The 19,755-nt window shown below is 40.9% G+C and overlaps 1 protein-coding gene across 3 annotated transcripts in view; it reads right to left on the minus strand.

The window, feature by feature from the left end:
- PAMR1 (peptidase domain containing associated with muscle regeneration 1) overlaps positions 1 to 19,755 on the minus strand; it is a 99,583-nt gene that overhangs the window by 56,743 nt on the left and 23,085 nt on the right. For all 3 annotated transcript variants that reach the window (XM_017849744.1, XM_017849743.1, XM_017849745.1), the window contains exons 2-3: positions 8,310 to 8,486; positions 2,790 to 2,918 (exon numbers count right to left, since the gene is read on the minus strand). In XM_017849744.1, the coding sequence (XP_017705233.1) occupies positions 2,790 to 2,918; positions 8,310 to 8,486 (306 nt within the window). The remainder of the gene's footprint in view (positions 1 to 2,789; positions 2,919 to 8,309; positions 8,487 to 19,755) is intronic.

The following is a 19,755-nucleotide window of genomic DNA, read 5'->3' on the forward strand; positions in this document are numbered from 1 at the left end:
CTTTCCCCCACCAAACCTCTTCCCTTTTATTATTCACGTAACAGCATCAACTTCTAGAGAGTTGATCAAACTAAGAATTTGAAAGGCAAACTCTTGAGGTTCCTCACCCCTACCTTCAGTGAGTCTTGAGTCCTGTCACTTCTTCCTTTAAGCTCTTCTAACTCTAGTCTCCCTTCTTCATCCCCTGAACCACTGCAATTGCACTCCTAATGGCTACCTTTGGATATGGTCTTCCTCCACTCTACTGGAGTTATGCTACAAGAGTTATCTGTCAAATGGTACTCCCCTGATTAAACCATCCATCATCTCAGAGCCATGTCTAAGCTCTGAGCCCTGGCACACTATGACCTTCACAGTCAGAGCTTGCCACCCCAAGACCATCACCTTGCTCTGATCACACCTGTCACATGCTTCCTTGAACACACCTTGCATTTTCACACCCTGACCATACTATCCCTCTGCCTGAAATATCTTCCTGTTCTGCCAACATATGAGCAAAGGCATAGCTCAACCTTCACCTCCTGTCTGAAACTTTCCCTCCCTCTCCCCGTTATCAAATGTTCTCTTAGCTAGTTCTCAGAGCACTTGGTCCATTCCCTACTTCACCACTCTTCCTTGGCTCCCCACTGCACTTGGAATAGCATCTAAATTCCTTACCTAGCTTACCTACATACAAGGCTGTATTAGCCTGTTCCCACACTGCTAATAAAGACATACCTGAGACCGGGTAATTTCTAAAGGGAAAAGAGGTTTAATGAACTCACAATTGCACATGCTGGGAAGGCCTCACAATCATGGCGGAAGGCAAAGGAGAAACAAAGGCGCATCTTACATGGCAGCAGGCAAGAGAGCTTATGCAGGGGAACTCCTGTTTATAAAACCATCAGGTCTCGTGAGACTTATTCACTACCATGAGAACAGTATGGAGGAAACCGCTCCTATGATTCAATTATCTCCACCTGGCTCCACCCTTGACACATGGGGATTATTACAATTCAATGTGAGATTTGGGTGGGGACACAGCCTAATCATATCAAAGGCCACGTGTGATCACACTGGTGCCTCCCACTCCAACCCCAACAAATCCCCCTTTCCCTCTCATGTGCACAGAGAAAGAGCAATCTTCCATATGATCCAAAGCAGGGAAGCACCCAAAGTGATCCTATATAATCCAAAGGTCAATGTGAAGTCTAAAGCTGTGCACTACAGCTTTAATTATGACTATCCCAAACTATTATTGAAAGTAGTTTTGTCAGGCATGGTGGCATGTGCCTCTAGTCCCCACTATTTGAAAGGTTGAAACAGGAGGATTGCTTGAGTCCAGGAATTTGAGGCCAGCCTGGGCAATACAGAAGGACCCCATCTCGGAAGAAAGGAAAAGAAAAGAAAGGAAGAAGAGTAGTCTTCTTTCTGAATCACCTAACAATTCAGTAATTAAGGAGTATACAGGATAATAGTGATGTATTTATTGCATTAATTGACCTTTTACTATTGTCAGAAAACTAGGTGCTTCACATACATTATCTCATTTAATCCTCAAATCAACCTTATGAGGTAGGTAGCCTTATTCTCCTTTTTTATAAAAGGACACTGATATTAGCAAGATTAGATGACTTGTCCAAGGTCATATGGGCAGTGATAGACAAAAACATTATTTAAACCCAGGTCTGTTTCATTCGAGAGCTTGTATTCTGCTCATTATGCGATACAGTCTCCATAGAACAGCTGCCAAAGAAGACCAGGTTAAATATTGCGGCTGACCTAACTGGAACATAATCTGCCAGGTACTGAATTAAATTTACGAGAAACCATCTAAAATGACATGGAAGTTTTAAACCTGCAACTGAGACCAACACTTAAAAAAGTATCTGTATTATGGATAACTGAACTCCCCCGTTCACCTGGAAGTGCCAACAAGCCCCTTCTCCTCCTGGTATAGTTGAATTTCTCAGCTGCAGACCATATACTCATCCTTAGCCACAGAGTCTTGAAACTGATGGTATTTCAGTACAGATTATATCGGTCAAAGATACCAACCACACTCGATCCTCCATCTCTGTAAACTGGAAATATCATTCATAGGAGAAAATTAGACTGTAAGACCATTCTAGTTACTTCTGATCCAAGTAGGAGGCATATGGAATAAGTTAGTGAAATAAAAGCAATTTGTACATTGCTTGAGATACAGACTGTCAGAGGGACATTTATCAATCAGGGCACTGTGGAGGGGAATCTTGGACTGAACGAGAGATTAGATTTCCACTCCATTTTCAAAGAATTGCTGAAACTCACAGAACTCTAATAAAAACTACGTAATTCTTTCACAACAAGCAGATGCCAGAAAGAATCTCTTTCCTTGGACAAAAGGCATGCTAGCAATTTGCTGTGGGTTCCAGGAATTTAATTCAGGATTCAAGAAATTTACCAACAGAAATTCATATGTACAGTGCACTGCAGACAACATTTCTGAAGACTTATTCACTGTTTGCTGACCAAGGCTACCATGCAATTGCTTCTGGATTGCATAGAGCAGAAAGCCTTGGCCTCGCTTAGAAAGAGGAGATTGAAGAGTAGACATAAAACTCCTGTGGCCAAGAATTCAAACAAATGTTCACAATCCACACCTTGCAGATGGAAACCCATCTTTGTTTTTATAGTTTTACCTAGAAAGCCCTCTGGCTGCAGGCTTTCCAAAACTCAGATTCCAAGGAGATAAATCTTGGTCCATCGTAAGCTAAGACTTTAAGACAGTGTGCACTAGAGATAGAGCTAGGTCAAGGTCTACTTACGCATGCAGTCTCCTCCGTACCAGCCTGCTCGGCACTCGGCACAGTAGAACCCCTTCACGTAGAAGTCATCCAAGGTACCCCCCCATGAGCCATTTCGGCAGCTCTTGCAGTTTTCAAAGATGGTACAACCTGAAACATTCCCAAGAAGAGGAGTGTTAGGCCAAAGCACCTGCGGGTCCTAATCAGCTGCATGGGAGCACAACTGCACCTTCTCAGGGTCCTGTCTCAACTAAGAGCATCTGGGCCTAGAAAGGTGTCAGAGCCCAGAGGAAGAACCTCTCATCTCAAAGAAACTGCTAGAGGTGCCAGAATTCAGACTGGAGAGTTTAGAAGGATGGTCTCAACAAGTATCCCAGGTAGTGGCTGGTGTTTTAAAGTAACACGAAACTGCCTGCAGGAAAAGGAAGAATCTATCAATATAGAGTCTTTTGTATAAATGCGTTCCATGTTTATTTTGGAAGTTTTAGAAAATTTAGACCAGCAAAAAGAATTAAATAAAAAATATCTAAAACCCCATCACCCAAACTATTGCTAACAATCTTTCTCTGCCTATAAACACATACATTTTTAAAATTAGACTTATATGACTTATGGTATATTGTTTTTGTAACTTACTTTTGAATTTCATAATAGATAGTAAATATCTTCCTGTGCTATTAAATACTCTTCTATGTCATATACTTCTGTAATGAAAGTATGACATTGGAAACAACTCTCCTGTCTAACAACAGGCTCACCCTGGAATGTGTCCGGCTCCCCGCCTCGCAACCAGCAGGCCACACCAGAGGGGTCTGCGTGATTCTGCAACAAGGACCTGTTTAGAAACGTGGTCTCTTGAGGGAGTTGGAGGTCGTGAGAAAAAGTACAAATGATTCAATCCCACTTAGCAAAACAGAGAACTAAGTTCTGGCTCTGCCATTGTGCAGCTGTGTGTCTTGGGCAAATTGGTTAAGCTTTCTGTGACTCAGTGTCCTCATTTGTCCAATTGGGTGTTATGATTTGGATCTGTGTCCCCACCCAAAGCTCATGTTGAAATGTAATCCCCAATGTTGGAGGTGCGGCCTGGTGGGAGGTGATTGGCTCATGGGAGTGTGTGTGTGTGTGTGTGTGTGTGTGTGTGTGTGTGTGTGTTTGTGTGTGTTTCTTTTTTTTTAGATGGAGTCTCGCTTTGTCACCCAGGCTGGAGTGCAGTGGTGCAATCTCAGCTCACTGCAACCTCCACCTCCCAGCTTCAAGTGATTCTCCTGCCTCAGCCCCCCGAGTAGCTGGAACTACAGGTGTGCCACCATGCCCAGCTAATTTATGTATTTTTAGTAAAGATGAGGTTTCATCATTTTGGCCAGGATGGTCTCCATCTCTTGACCTCATGATCCACCCACATTGGCATCCCAAAGTGCTGAGATTACAGGCGTGAGCCACTGCGCCTGGCCCATGGGAGTGGATTTCTCATGAATGGTTTAGTACCATCCCCTTGGTACTGTCCTTGCGATAGTGAGTGAGTTCTCTTGAGATCTGGTTGTTTAAAACTGTGTGTCACCTCCCCCTTCTCTTGTGCTCCTACTTTCACTCATGCTTTACCTTCCTCGATGAGTAAAAGCTGCATGAGGCCTCCCCAGAAACAGATGCCACCATCCTTTCTGTACAGCCTGCAGAACCGTAAGCCAATTAAACTTCTTTTCTTATCAATTATCCAGTCTCAGGTATTTCTTTATAGCAATGTGAGAATGGCCTAACCCTGGGATTAGATATCATATCTACCTCTTCAGACTGTTTAATTTTTTAATTAAATTATCACAAGTAAAGTGCCGGCACATAGTATCTATAATACAAAATATGAACTCTTATCCCTGCCACTCTTAACCACTCAATTTTTACAGCCTATTAGCTGTTTTCCTATAATAGACTTAAGTCAAGGACTGTATCTTGTCCAACATTGTATCCACAGCACCATACAGTGGCTTGCACATAGTAAGTGTTCAATAAATATTATTTGAGTGAATGAAGGAAGAAGGAATGGCTAATCCAAGCTTCTGAATTTCTTAAGATAAACAGCATTTCCTCGAGCTGATAGTATGCTTCTTTGCTTTCAGCTGAAATTAGGTTTTCCTTGGGCTGTAGTGTATATACGTGTGGTTACTGTAGGAGAGAGACTCATAGCTCTCTCTTTCCACACTATCCTGATTTTGCTTCCCTTCTTCCAGTGTCCCCTTCTATCAGAGAAGATGAGTTGCTAATACAGCTAGCCTTCCGTATTCACAGGTTTGACATGCATGGATTCAACCAACCATGGCTAAAAAATACAGTACTCACAGGATGCAGAGCCCTGGAGTTCCACAGGGCCAACGAGGGACTTGAGCATCTGTGGATTTTGGTATCTGCAGGGGTTGTGGAAACAGTCCCTCGTGGATATTGAGATATGACTGTATGATTTGTCAAATTCCAGTAGTCATGTGACCCATAACTGGGTCCCTGCAGGGTCACTGTGCCTTCCAAAGATTATCTTTACTTACATGCCAATTCCCCCTCTTTAACTCCCTATCTCATCACTGCTGAGGAGTCAAATGGACTGAGTCTGCCCCCAGCAGCTGTCTTAGTCTGTTCTCACACTGCTAATAAAGACACATCTGCGACTGGTTAATTTATAAAGGAAAGAGGTTTAATTGACTCACAGTTCCACATGGCTGGGGAGGCCTCACAATCATGGTGGAAGGCAAATTAGGAGCAAAGTCATGTCTTACATGGTGGCAGGCAAGAGAGCATGTGCAGGGGAACTCCCACTTATAGAACCATCAGATCTCATGAAATGTATTCACTATCATGAGAATAGCATGGGAAAGACCTGCCCCCATGATTCAATTACCTCCCACCAGATCCCTTCCACAACCTGTGGGGATTATTACAATTCAAGATGAAATTTGGGTGGGGACACAGAGCCAAATCCTATCAGCAGCCCTGGCCAACTCTCTTTCTTAGCAGAGTCACATCAGAGTGCTTAGATGTAAGCCACAGACAGCAGCCTGGTGATTAAGATGAACAAGGCTATACTAAAAAGACACTAAATACAGAAATAATAAATACCCAGGGTGATGGATACCCTAAATACTCTGACTTGATTATTACACATTCTATGCAAGTAACAAGATATTACATGTACCCCATAAACGTGTACAAATACTATGTATCAATTAAAAAGGAAAAAAAGACATTAGATAGTTCACAAAGTTGTTAGATGGGCCAGGGGACCAAATGCAGAGCTATACAACCTAGAACTACAGGAAACCACACTGGCCCAGTGAGGACCCTGGTGCTACCAGATGCTACTAGAAGTCACCATTGACATCCCTGCCATTGGTGCCCCTCGACCCTGATCCTGCTGCTCCACTGCCACCAGCAGAGAGAAGATCATTATCTATCATAATGATGGAAATGCAAACTGAAACTATCCACGATCCCACCTATGAGACTGACAAACATCCAAAATGACACATCGTGTTGCAAGGCTTAGGGAAAACAGTACTCTCACACACTGCTGGAAAAAATGTCAAATGTATGGAGAAAACATGGCAAAGCAAGGCTGGGAAGTGACATATGCACCCCCCTTTGACTCAGCAATCCCTCTTCTAGGAATCTACCTCGAAAATACACTGCAAAACTACTAAGTGATGTATGCCTAAGGGTAGTCATTGTAGTACTGTCAACAGCAAAAGGATGGGAACAACCCAAATGTTCATAAACTATGGTAATCCACACAAGGCAGTTACATGCAACCACATAAACAAATGAAGAACACGGTTTCATATGGACATAGAGTGACCTCCAGCATATATTGTGAAGAGATAAAAGCAGGACCAGGCACCAGGGCTCATCCCTGTAATCCCAGAACTTAGGGAGGCTGAGGCAGGCAGATCGCTTGAGCACAGGAGTTCGAGACAAGTCTGGGCAACATGGGGAAACTCCATCGCTATAAAAAATACAAAAATTACTTAGGCATGGTGGCACTTGCCTGTAGTCTCAGCTACTCAGGAGGCTGAGGTGGGAGGATTACCTGAGCCTGGGAGGCAGAGGCTGCAGTGAGCCATGATTGAGCCACTGCACTCCAGCCTGGGTAACAGAGTGAAACGCTGTCTCAAAAAATAATAAGAGAAAAAATCAAGATGGTTAGCAATGCTTCCGATATGCTATCTTTTGTGTAAGAAGAGGAAAAATATATATGTATATATACATTTGCTTGTGTTTTCAAATATGGAAAACACATAAAAACAACAAACCTATTTGTATATCAAATAGGTGACATCACAAAACAGAGAAAGGAACTATATCAATTGATTTTAACATGTAATATTTTGACTGTACATATCAAGTGGGAGATATTGGAAGGTCAATAAACACCACAAAGAAGTAACTGCTAAAAGGTCTCATTTCATCCAAAAACAAGATTCATATCACTGGGACCATTTCCCAAGTGTCCAGCTCAGAAACCAGAGCATCAGACTTGACTCTGTTCTTCCCTTCCCTCTCCTATCCTACCCAATAGATCCCAATGTGTGGTCAGTTCCACTCTCAGATCCCAAATCCCTCTACCTCTCTCCATCCATAGAGCTTGTACCTTTATTAAGGTCCCCATCATTTCTCTCCTGCCTCTAGTCATGCTTGTCCTCCAATCCTTTTCCCATACCACAGCTAAAGAGAAAAGTCTGCTTTCCCTTCTTTACTAAAAGATTTCCAGTGTTACCAAAATATCTTCAGTATATAGCCTAAACTTTGAAGCACAGTTTGCAAAGCACTTCAGGATCTGGCTCCTGTTCCTCCCTTTAGATTGCTCTCTCTTAATCTTTTCTCATTCATTCATTCCCTCTCCCTCTCCCTCTCCCTCCCTCTCTCCATCTATCCAGGTCTCTCATCACATACACATTTCTCCTGCCAGACTGCTACTTGCATCTCCCAAAACCCCATGCTTCCTCTTGCCACAGGACCTTGGCACATGTTATCCTCTGTGGCTTGACTTCTCCCGAGCCCCCTCACCTTGTTTAGTCTGCTTCTCCCATCAGCATGCTCACCACCTTCTCTAGTAAGTCTTCACTGACTTTCCTCCCACCTGCCCCCATTCCCATCCATGTTGCCATAGTCCCCCATGCTTCTCTATCATAGCATTTGCTACACTGTATGGTAGCTGCCTGTTCTCCATATCCCCCCAGGCTATAAGCTCTGGGAATGCTGGAGTGTGTCTTTTGTTTTATCATTGTATTCCTAGTACCTGACTTGGTACAGAAAGCTGCTCAGTCAGCTTGTTAAATGAATGAGTGAATGAATTCAAAGTTGTACAAGTTTAACACTGAAAAGAGTACTGACTCCTTTTATTGCTGTGCCTTTAGTTAGAATAGGCTGAATTGTGTCACTTTTCATAATCATGGCACCACAGCCTCCTGATGGCTGCCTGCTAGAATTCAGGCGTTCAGCCTGTTCCTGTTCATTACCTCCAACAACATGAAGGCAACCTGAAGTCTCCCATTCCACACTCACCTGGGTGGATCAGGCAGGAGTCACACTCATTCTCCTCATTCCTGCAGCAAGGGATGGTATAACCCACAACTTCCTTCTTTCCGGGGCAGACGCACTCAATCTGATCATATTCACAACATTCCCGACACATGATATTCCACTCGGCTCCAGGACAGGCTTCATTAATGACTGTGTACTCTGAAATGGAAAACCAGCAGGTAAGGCTAGGGCCTGGCAGGGAGTGGTAAGACTCTTAAGCACTCTACTGCTAAGAGGCAACTTTGCCCTATAAAGGCATTGCCCTGCCTGAATGAGAAAGAAGATCCATGTGAATTCTTCCCAGGCCAATGTCTCCAAAGTAGGGAGACCTACCCCAAGGAATATTTGAAACCACCCATGGGAGCATAGATGAAATTTGTTTTAACTGCTATTCATTTTTATTTTTATCTTTAAAAAATGAAATTAAGTTTCATCCTTATATAATCTAGGTGGATTGACAATAGAATTTAATGTATATAATTTATAAACCAGCACACATCTCTTAGGTATCTATGCTCATTCATATTTTTGTTAGAATACATCAGGCCGCTGTTTATGACTACATAGGTTGTGCACTGCACAGATCCATAGGCAGCCATTAAACTGCATGACTACACACTGCAACCCAGGAATGTGGGCCATCAGAAAATTTGGAGACCAGTCTCCACACCAGGTCATTCAAGTGCAAGGCCGATTGCCAAGTAGAGACTATGTCATTTCTTCCAAACTCGGCCCCTCAATTTTTCAGTGTACTATTTTCATAGTACCTCCAAAGCGAAAACCAACAGAAAAGACAAAAGTACCTTAATTAGTATGTTTGGGAGAATTTCACTGTTTTACAATGGTGAACTCATTAGCCCAACTTCATTCAGGCGCCAAGTGCAACTGAGTGTTCTTTCCCATAAGAAAAAAAAATCCCTTTCTGTGCAGGATTTTTTCCTTCTCGTTTTCTTTTTTTATATATACCTTCAATAAAAACAAAAACCATCTGGCAAAGCCTATAAGAGGAATCAGTCAGAGGCTGCCCGAAAAAAGTCAGGCTAAGAAACAGACCTTCTAGTTTTGATTTCCTCTTCATTTTCCCCACTCTCCATTTCTAAAAATTTTGCACAAAGATGACAATTACAGCTGAAATGAATCAGATATTTGAAGAAGTGAATCTAGACAAGATCCCCACAAACCCTTCCCGAGAAACTCCAGGCAGGGTTCACCAGCATGCTTCGCAGGCCTGCATAAATGAACTCTAGCATATGCAGTGGCTTCTAAACCCTTGAATTTCATAGTTTCCTCCCTAAATTAGGAAGTGTGACACAGGGTTGGTCACTCTCAATTTTCCAAGTCGAGCCATTTAAAGAAAGTGTCATCATCTACTCTTAGCCTCAGGTCATAAGAACATGCCAGTATCATAGAAGGTAGCCACTTGCACAATGTGGGACAGTTATTTAAATGGAATACATTTAGTTTTATGAAAAGTTGACTTTTTAAATCATTTTTCCACAAACATTAGTGGACCAGAAAAGATCCTTACATTGGTGTTTGGGGATGAATGGCTACATCATCACAGCACAATCACCACTGAGATTTGTTTCCACCACTACTGTCTGAGCCCCTTCAGGGGGACCGCCACGACTCACTTAGCTGTGCTTCCCATGTCTCTGATGATTTGCTGACAAAGTGAATGACTTCTAAAATCTGGATAAGAATTTAATGGTTAAAAGCAAGAAACAGCAGAAGGAAACACAGGAGTAAATCTCCATCCATGATCTTGGATTTGGCTATGGATTCTTAGATAGGATACCAAAAGCAGGAGCAACAAAATAAAAATGAATTCGACTTTATCGAAATTAAAAATGTTTGTGCAGCAAAGGACATTATCAAATAAGTGAAAAGACCACCCATAAAATGGGAGAAAATATCAGAAACTATTTCTATAAAGGCTTGATTTCCAGGACATATTTCTAAAACTCGTACAACTCAACCATAAAAAAGACAAACAACATAGTTTTTAAATGAGCAAATGACTTGAATAGACATTTCTCCAAAGAAGCTATATAAACGGCCAACAAGCACATGCAAAGATGTTTAACATCACAAGTCATTTGGGAAATGCAAATCAAAATCACAATGAGCTACCACTTACTGGGGTGGCTATGATCCAAACGAAGGAAAAAATGGAAAACAAGTGTTGGCAAAGAGGCAGATAAATTGGAACCCTTGTACATGGCTGATAGAAATGAGAAATGGTGCAGCCCCTGTGGAAAACAGTTTGGCAGTTCCTCTAAAAGCTAAACAGAATTGCCCAGCAATTACACTTCTAGGTATAGATCTAAAAAATTGAAAACAGAGACTCAGAGATACTTGTATGCCAATGTTCATTCACAATGGCCAAAAAGTGGAAACAACCCAATTTTCCACCAAGAGATGAATGGATACACGAAATGAAGCATATGGGCCGAACGCAGTGGCTCACACCTGTAATCCCAACACTTCGGGAGGCGAGGCAGGCAGATCACTTGAGGCCAGGAGTTCGAGACCAGCCTCGCCAACATGGTGAAACCTCAACTCAACTAAAAATACAAAAAATTAGCCGGGAGTGGTGGTGCACACCTGTAATCCCAGCTACTTAGGAGGCTGAGGCATGAGAATCGCTTGAACCCAGGGGGCGGAGGTTGCAGTGAGCCAAGACTGTGTCATTGGACACCAGCCTGGAGGACAGACCAAGACTTTTGTCTCAAAATAATAATAATAGTAATAATAATAAATAATATAAAAAATAAAAAATGAGGTATGTGCATACAATGGAATATTATTCAGCTGTGAAAAGGAATGAAGAGCTGCTATGTGCTACAATGTAGATGAACCTTGACATCATGCCAAGCAAAAGAAGCCAAACACAAAAGGACAAATATAGTCTGTCGACTCCCATGTTTGAGCCTACTTCAATGCAATATCTACAATAGGCAAATTCGTAGAGACAGAAAGTAGACTAAAGGTTACCAGGAGCTGGGCGAAAGCTGAATGGAGAGTTGTTGCTTAATGGTTACAGAGTTTCTGTTTGGGGTGGTGAACTAGATAGAGGTGACGGTTGCACAGTCACAGGAATCTAATTAATGCCACAGAATTACACACTTAAAATGGCTAAAATGGCACATTTTCTTAGCCTTCTCTATCCTTCCATTCCTCCTCTGATTATCTGCACTCTGCTTTACCCCTTAGCTCTCTCTCCCCTCATTGTACATTTATATCTTCCTATAGGTAAAATGTTTTTGTGTGTCCATAAACCCTAAGATCATGTTGACCACTCTGAATTTTCAATAAATGCTGATTGATCAACTATAACGTGTCATTCTACTGACGTTTATTACTGTACTACATTATAACATTCAACTTCTTTTCTTCTTTCTCATTGCAAGTAAAATACCTAAAAATTCTCACTCAATACAGCTTTCTTTTATATATATATAGCTTCTCTTTAACATAGAAAAAAAAATCATATTTTCAAAGGCTGAGAGAATGAAGGGAAGTCATCCAGTCAGAAAGAATAGCACACCCAAAGGCCACGGGATGAAAATAAACACAGGCCATATGCACAGGACAAAAACTAAGCTTGCTTGAAAGAAGCAAAGATTATGAATCCTGCACGAGTTCTTTTTTAGATCACAAGCTCCTACCTGTGCCAAGTTTTCCTCCTGGAATGTGTATTATTAATAATATGCTGTAGTGTGTTAAATCCATGCGGTATAGCCCGTTATTGAAATTATTCAAATTTTGGTATTTGTCATACCAAAAAAGGGCACTTTTTTTTTTTTTTTTTTTTTTGAGACGGAGTCTCGCTCTGCCGCCCAGGCTGGAGTGCAGTGGCCTGATCTCAGCTCACTGCAAGCTCCACCTCCCGGGTTTTACGCCATTCTCCTGCCTCAGCCTCCGGAGTAGCTGGGACTACAGGCGCCCGCCACCTCGCCCGGCTAGTTTTTTGTATTTTAGTAGAGACGGGGTTTCACCGTGTTAGCCAGGATGGTCTCGATCTCCTGACCTCATGATCCGCCCATCTCGGCCTCCCAAAGTGCTGGGATTACAGGCTTGAGCCACCATGCCCAGCCCACAAAGGGCACATTTTATGTTATCTATATGTATTACCACAATGTTTTAATTGTGAAAAGTAGGGGAGGGAGACTGAGAAAAAACAAATCGATTAGAGGCTCAAACATGGGAGTCGACAGACCTGGGTTTGGAATCTCCCTCTGCTGCTTGCCTTGGTAAAGTTACGTTACTCTCTCAGCCTCAGTTTAGTATCCAGTAAAATGAGTACATTTTCTCCAATTTAGGCCTGTTGAAAATACTAGACAAAATAATGCGAAGAAACAGCTTAGCACAGCACCCAGTATGTACTAAGCATTCAGAAACTAATAGCTTAAAAAGAAAAAAAGAAAAACAATAGAGAATGCCCATATTTCTCAAGGATATTGTTTTTTATGCATGTCAGGTCAATTTCTTGCTTAAAATGGTCACCTTGCTTCCCACTGCTTTTTGGAATAACCCTCAAATCCTCTGCCACGGCCCACAAGGCCTTTGAGGTCTATGGTCTCCCAGCTCCGTCAAGCTTTTTCTGGCTACTGTTTCCCACCTTCTCTCCATTTCTCAAAATCACCAAGCTCTGGCCCACCTTGGGACCCCACATTTGCCTCTCCCCAGGCCTCTGTCTCAGGCCTTCACGTTAATGACGTGTGTTCAGAGAGGTCCTCCCTGGCATTCCCCTCTGAAATGCACACTCCTTCCATCCCATCCGTGGTTATTTCTGTCTCAGTATCCTCAGTTTCCTGGTCCTTAACCACAGTTTAGAATCGTTTTCTGTTCTCATTTACCTGCCGAGTGTCTGCCTCCCTTACATGCCCATAAGCTAACAGGAGCCACATCAAACGTGTTCACCACTGCCAGGACAGGGCTGGCTGGCACACAGAGGTGCTGAACAAATATCTGTTGAATGAATTTAGTCTGAACTCAAGAGCTAACCTTTCTTCAGCAGTCAAATATTTCCATCCAGTGGGTTCAGCTTGGAGCCATGAGCCAGGAGAGCTGGCTTTGCCTCTCATTTGTTGATACCAGAGCTGGGTGCCTTTCCTCCCACAGTGAGGTATCTAGACATGAAGGTCCAGGTGGCCTGCCTTGGGTCCGTATTTCTGGACTCAGCCCCCACCCTGTACAGATGTATGTTTGCTCCACCCTCTGAACAGCGAATATGCCCATGGGGTGTGGCTCATGCCTCACACCCCCTCCCTCTATTCACCCTGCGGCAAGCACGACATTCTTCTAGGTTTTCTAAGAATTTTGTAAATACTAATAACTCGAGGGGGTACACCAACAGGATAAATAATTTGCAACTTTTATAAGATTCTGTACGTCAACACGGAAGGCCATGTAAGGTTTGTTCCACTCCGTTTCCCCCTAAGCAGCAGACTTGTCACCTCCGGCCTGTCACATACGAGGGGCCTCCCTTTTACCCAGGAATTAATTCCCTAAAATACCTTCACTGGCATTTCTCTTTGCTCCAATGAGCCAGCCCACCTCAGCCCTCTTTACTCCATTACTCTTTATTTCATAGATAAGATCCATTTCTCTCTACTTCAATGAGCAAGCCCACCTCTGCCCCCTTTACGTCATGATTATTTACTTTATAGGTAAGATCCATCTCAGGCTAAGGGAATGACCCCAGGGAATCCTGGCAGAAGGGATTTTACAGATGTGACTAATTTAAGGATTTTGAGATGGGAGGAATACGCTGTAATATCCAGGTGGAACCAATGTAGTCACAAGGACCCCTGTAAGAGGGAGACAGGAGGGTCAGAGTCAGAAAGGAAGTCTGCTGACAGAAATGGAGGTTAGAGTGATGTGCTTTGAAGATGGACTGTGGCACCACAATCTAAAGAGGCAGGCAGCCTCTAGAAGTCTGAAAAGGCAAAGAAACAGATTCTCCTGCAGAGCATCTGGAAGGAAAGCAGCCCTGCCAACCCTTTGATTTTAGCCTTGTAAGATTCATTTTCGACTTCTGACCTTCACGACTGGAAGGGAATACATGTGTGCTGTTTTAAGGCCCTAAAGTTGTGGTAATTTGTTACAGTATCAGCAGGGGACTAACATACTGGGACTTCTTGAAAGAAAGGTTAGCCCACAGCAAGTCTTTGAACCACTCTGTTCCTCATTTTCCCCACTGAGCACAATGCCTAGAGCAAGGGTGAATGATGAACTCATTCTTTCATTCTACAAGTATTTATTGAGTGTTGACTATGTCCTAGGCAAGAGATGGGGCGCTGGAATGCAATAGAAAAAAAATGGACACCATCACTAGCCTGGTGGTACTCACAGTTCAATAGAGAAGACATTGGTCAAATGACCCCACAAATACATAATCATAAACCATGATAAGGAAAACTTACAATGCTAGAAGAATGAATGAGTGGTCATGAAGGTGCATTAGCACCAAATCTACGGACCTCATAGGTTAGCGAGGTTTAAATAAAATTACAGAAAGAAATCCATCTACAGCTATGCATCACTTAATGACAGGGATATGTTCTGTGAAATGTGTCATTAAGCAATTTCATCGTTGTGTGAACATCAGAGTGTATTTAACACAAATCTAAGTGGTATAGCCTACTACACACCTACACGCAGGCTACAAACCTGTATAGCATGTTACTGTACTGAATACTATAGGCAATTGTAACACAATGGTAAGTACTGGTGTATCTAAACATATCTAAACAGAAAAAATATGGTATAAAAGATTTTAAAAAATGGAACAGCTATATAGGGCACTTACCATGAACAGAGCTTGCAGGACTGGAAATTGCTCTGGGTGAGTCAGTGAGTGAGTGGTGAGTGAATGTCATAGGCCTTCACTATACACTATTGTAGACTTTATAAACACCATACACTTAGCCTACACTCAATTTATCAAAAATATTTGCTTCAGTAATAAATTAACCTTAGTTTTCTGTAACTTTTTAATTTTATAAACTTTTTTTTTTTGAGACAGGGTCTCACTCTGTCACCCAGGCTGGAGTGCAGTGGCACAATCTCAGCTCACTGCAATCTCTGTTTCCCAAACTCAAGCGATCCCCTCACTTCAGCCTCCCAAGTAGCTGGAACTGCAGGCATGCGCCACCAGGCCCGGCTAATTTTTATATTATTTTTGTAGAGACAGGGTTTCATCATGTGGCCCAGGCTGGTTTTGAACTGCTGGGCTCAAGCAATTCACCTGCTTTGGCCTCCCAAAGTGTTGAGATTACAGGTGTGAGCCACTGCACCCAGCCAATAAACTATTTAGTGTTCACTTTTTGAGTCTTTTACAACAGCTCAAAACATAAACACAAGTACAGTTGTACAAAATATTTTCTTTCTTTATATTTTATTCTATATGCTTTTTTCCTATTAATTTTTTTATTTTTATTTTTTTTACTTTTTAAACTTATTTGTTGAAAACTAAGACACAAACATACATATTAGCCTAGGCCTACACAGGGTCAGGATCACTGCTTCCACATATGAGTAAGAACATGCAATATTTGTGGTTCTATGCGTGCTTATTTCACCTAACATGATAACCTCCAGTTCTATCCATGTAGCTGCAAATAACAAGATTTCATTCTTTTGCATAAATAAATAATACTCCCTTATATATAGGTACCACATTTTCGTTCAGCAGTCATCCACCAATGGGCACTTAGGTTGATTCCATATCTTGTCTATAATGAATAGTGCTGCAATAAACATAAGAGTAGAGATGTCTCTTTGATATATTGATTTCCTTTCTTTTGGATATATTCCCAGTAGTGGAGCTGCTGGATCACATAGTAGTTCTATTTTTAGTTTGCTGAGAAACCTCCATACAGTTTTCCATAATGGCTGCACTAATATACATTCCCACCAACACTGTACCAGGGTCCCTCTTTCTCTGTATCTTCACCAGCATGTTATTCCCTGTCTTTCTGATAAAAGCCATTTTAACTGGGTTGAGATGATATCTCACTGTGGTTTTGATTTGCATTTATCTGCAGTTTTTCATATGCCTGTTGACCATTTGTATGTCTACTTTTGAGAAAAGTCTATTTGGATCTTTTGCCCATTTTAAAATTTAATTAATTAATTTTTAAGTTCTGGGGTACATGAGCAAGATGTGCAGGTTTGTTATATAGGTAAACATGTGCCATGATGGTTTGCTGCAGCTACCAACCCATCATCCAGGTATTAAGCCTGGCATGCATTAGCTCTTTTCCCTAATGCTCTCCCCCAACCCACCTTCCTCTGACAGGCCCCAGTGTGGGTTATTCCCCTCCCGGTGTCCATGTGTTCTCATTTTTCAGCTCTCAATTATAAGTGAGAACATGTGGTGTTTGGTTTTGTGTCCCCGTCTTAGTTTGAGGAGGATAATGGCTTCCGACTTCATCCATGTCCCTGCAAAGGACATGATCTCATTCCTTGTTATGGCTGCATAGTATTCCATGGTGTATATGTACCACATTTTCTTTGTCCAGTCTGTCATTGATGGTTTTGCCCATTTTTAAATCAGATTTTTTTTTTATTTTTTATTTTTTTTGCTATTGAGTTGTTTTAGCACATTGTATCTTCTGCTTATTAATCCCTTGTCAGATGGATAGCTTGCAAATATTTTCTCTCATTCTGTGGTTGTCTCTTCACTTTGTTGATTGCTTCCTTTGCTGTGTGTAAGCCTTTTGGCTCAGTGTATTAATAATCCCATTTGTCCATTCTTGCTTTCATTGCTATGCTTTTGAGGTTTTACCCAAAAAATCTTTGCCCAGATCAAAGTCCTGGAGCATTTCCCCAATGTTTTATTTTAGTAGCTTCATAGTTTCATATTGGATTTAGTCTTTAATTCATTCTGATTTGATTTTGTATGTAAGAAATAAGGGTCAAGTTTCTTTCTTCTGCATATAGATATCCTGTTTTCCTGGCACTATTTATTGAAGAGACTGTTCTTTCCCCCATTGTATGTTCTTGGTACCTTTGTCAAAAATGAGGTGGCTATAAGAAATGTGGATTTGTATCCGGGTTCTCTATTATGTTTCACTGATCTATGTGTCTATTATTATATAAGTACCATGCTGGTTTGGTTACTACAGCTTTGTAGTGTACTTTGAAGTCATGTAGTGTGATGTCTCCAGCTTTTTTTTTTTTTTTTTTCTTGCTCAGGATTGCTTTAACTATTCAGAATCATTTGTGATTCCATATCAACTCTAGGATTGCTTTTTCTATTTCTGTGAAGAATGTAATTGGTACTTTGATTAAGGGTTGCACTGAATCTATAAATTGCTTTGAGTAGTATTGTCATTTTAATGGTATTAATTCTCCCAATCCATAAGCATGCAATATCTTTCCATTTTCTTATGAACTCTTTAATTTCTTTCATCAGTGTTTTATAGTTTTTCTCGTATAGCTCTTTCACTGCTCTGGTTAAATTGACTTCTAGGTATTTTATATTCTTTGTAGCTATCGTAAGTGAGTTGCTTTCTTGATTTCTTTCTCAGATTATGTTAGTGTATATAAATGCTACTGATTCTTATAGATTGATTTGTATTTTATGACTTTACTGAATTCATTCATCAGTTCTAATAGTTTTTTGGTACAGTCTTTTGATTGTTTAAAAATATAAGATTATTTGGTCTGCAAGTAAGGTTAATTTGACTTCTTCCTTTCCAAATTGGATGTCCTTGATTTCTTTCTCTTGTCTAATTGCTCTGGCCAAGACTCCCAGTATTATAATGAATAATAAAAGTGGTGGAAGTGGGCATCCTTGCCTTATTCCCAATCTTAGAGGGAAACCTTTCCAATTTTTCCCCATTAAATATGATATTGGCTGTTGGTTTGTCACATATGGCCTTTATTATTTTGGAGCATGTTCTTTCTACGTCTAATTTTTTCAGGGTTTTCATCATGAAGGGATGTTGAATTTTATCAAATGCTTTTTCAGCATCTATTGAAATGATCATATGGTTTTTGTTCTTGGTTTTTTTGATGCATGTATCATGTCTGTTTATTTGCATATTATTTGAATCATCCTTGCATCCTTGGGGTGAATCATGGTGAATGATCCTTTTAATGTGTTGTTGAATTCAGTTTGCTAGCATTTTGTTGAAGATATTTGCATCTGTGCTCATTAGTGATATTTGCTTCTAGTTATCTTTTTTGCTGTTCTATCCTCATCTGGTTTTGATAATAGGGCAATGCTAGCCTCGTAGAATGAATTTGGAAATATTCCTTCTTCAATTTTTTTGGTAGAGTTTAAGGAAAATTGGTATTAATTATTCTTTAAATGTTTGGTAGAATTCAGCAGTGAAGCCATCAAGTCCTAGACTTTTCTTTGATGGGAGACTTTTTATTACAGCTTCAACCTTGTTACTCATTACTGGTTTGTTGGGGTTTTCTATTTGTTCCTGGTTCAATCTTGGTAGGTCGCAAGTGTCCTGGAATTTATCCATTTATTCTAGGTTTTCCAATTTGTTGGATTATAGTTGTTCATAATAGTCTCTAAAAATTCTCTGTGTTTCTGTGGTCTTGGTTATGTCTTTTCTCATTTCTAATTTTATTTAATTGGGATTCCTCTTTTTTTAATTTTAGCTAAAGGTCTGTTGATTCTATCTTTTCAAAAAACCAACTTTTTGTTTCATTGAATATTCTTAATTTTTTGGTCTCAATTTAATTTATTTCCACTATAATCTTTATATTTCTTTCCTTCTACTTAATTTCGGATATTTTTGTTGTTCTAGTTCCCTGAGGTGCATTGTTAGCTTTTTTGAAGTCCTTCCACTTTTTTGGTGTAGGTGTTTATTGCTCCAAACTTCCCTCTTAATACTACTTTTGCTGTACCCCATAGATTTTGGTATGTTGTATTTCCATTATCATTTGTTTGAAGAAATTTTTTTATTATACTTTATGTTCTAGAGTACACGTGCAACATGTGCCATGTTGGTGTGCTGCACCCATTAACTTGTCATTTACATTAAGTATATCTCCTAATGCTATCCCTCCCCCCTCTCCACACCCCACAGCAGGCCCCAATGTGTGATGTTCCCCTTCCTGTGTCCAAGTGATCTCATTGTTCAATTCCCACCTATGAGTGAGAACATGCAGTGTTTGGTTTTCTGTTCTTGCAATAGTTTGCTGAGAATGATGGTTTCCAGCTGCATCCATTTCCCTACAAAGGACAGAAACTCATCCTTTTTTATGGCTGCATAGTATTCCATGGTGTATATGTGCCACATTTTCTTCATACAGTCTGTCATTGATGGACATTTGGGTTGGTTCCAAGTCTTTGCTATTGTGAATAGTGCCGCAATAAACATACGTGTGCATGTGTCTTTATAGCAGCATGATTTATAATCCTTTGGGTATATACCCAGTAATGGGATGGCTA

The sequence above is a fragment of the Rhinopithecus bieti genome, unplaced genomic scaffold, assembly GCF_001698545.2.
Source record: "Rhinopithecus bieti isolate Rb0 unplaced genomic scaffold, ASM169854v2 scaffold_32083, whole genome shotgun sequence".
NCBI classification, from domain to species: Eukaryota; Metazoa; Chordata; class Mammalia; order Primates; family Cercopithecidae; genus Rhinopithecus; species Rhinopithecus bieti.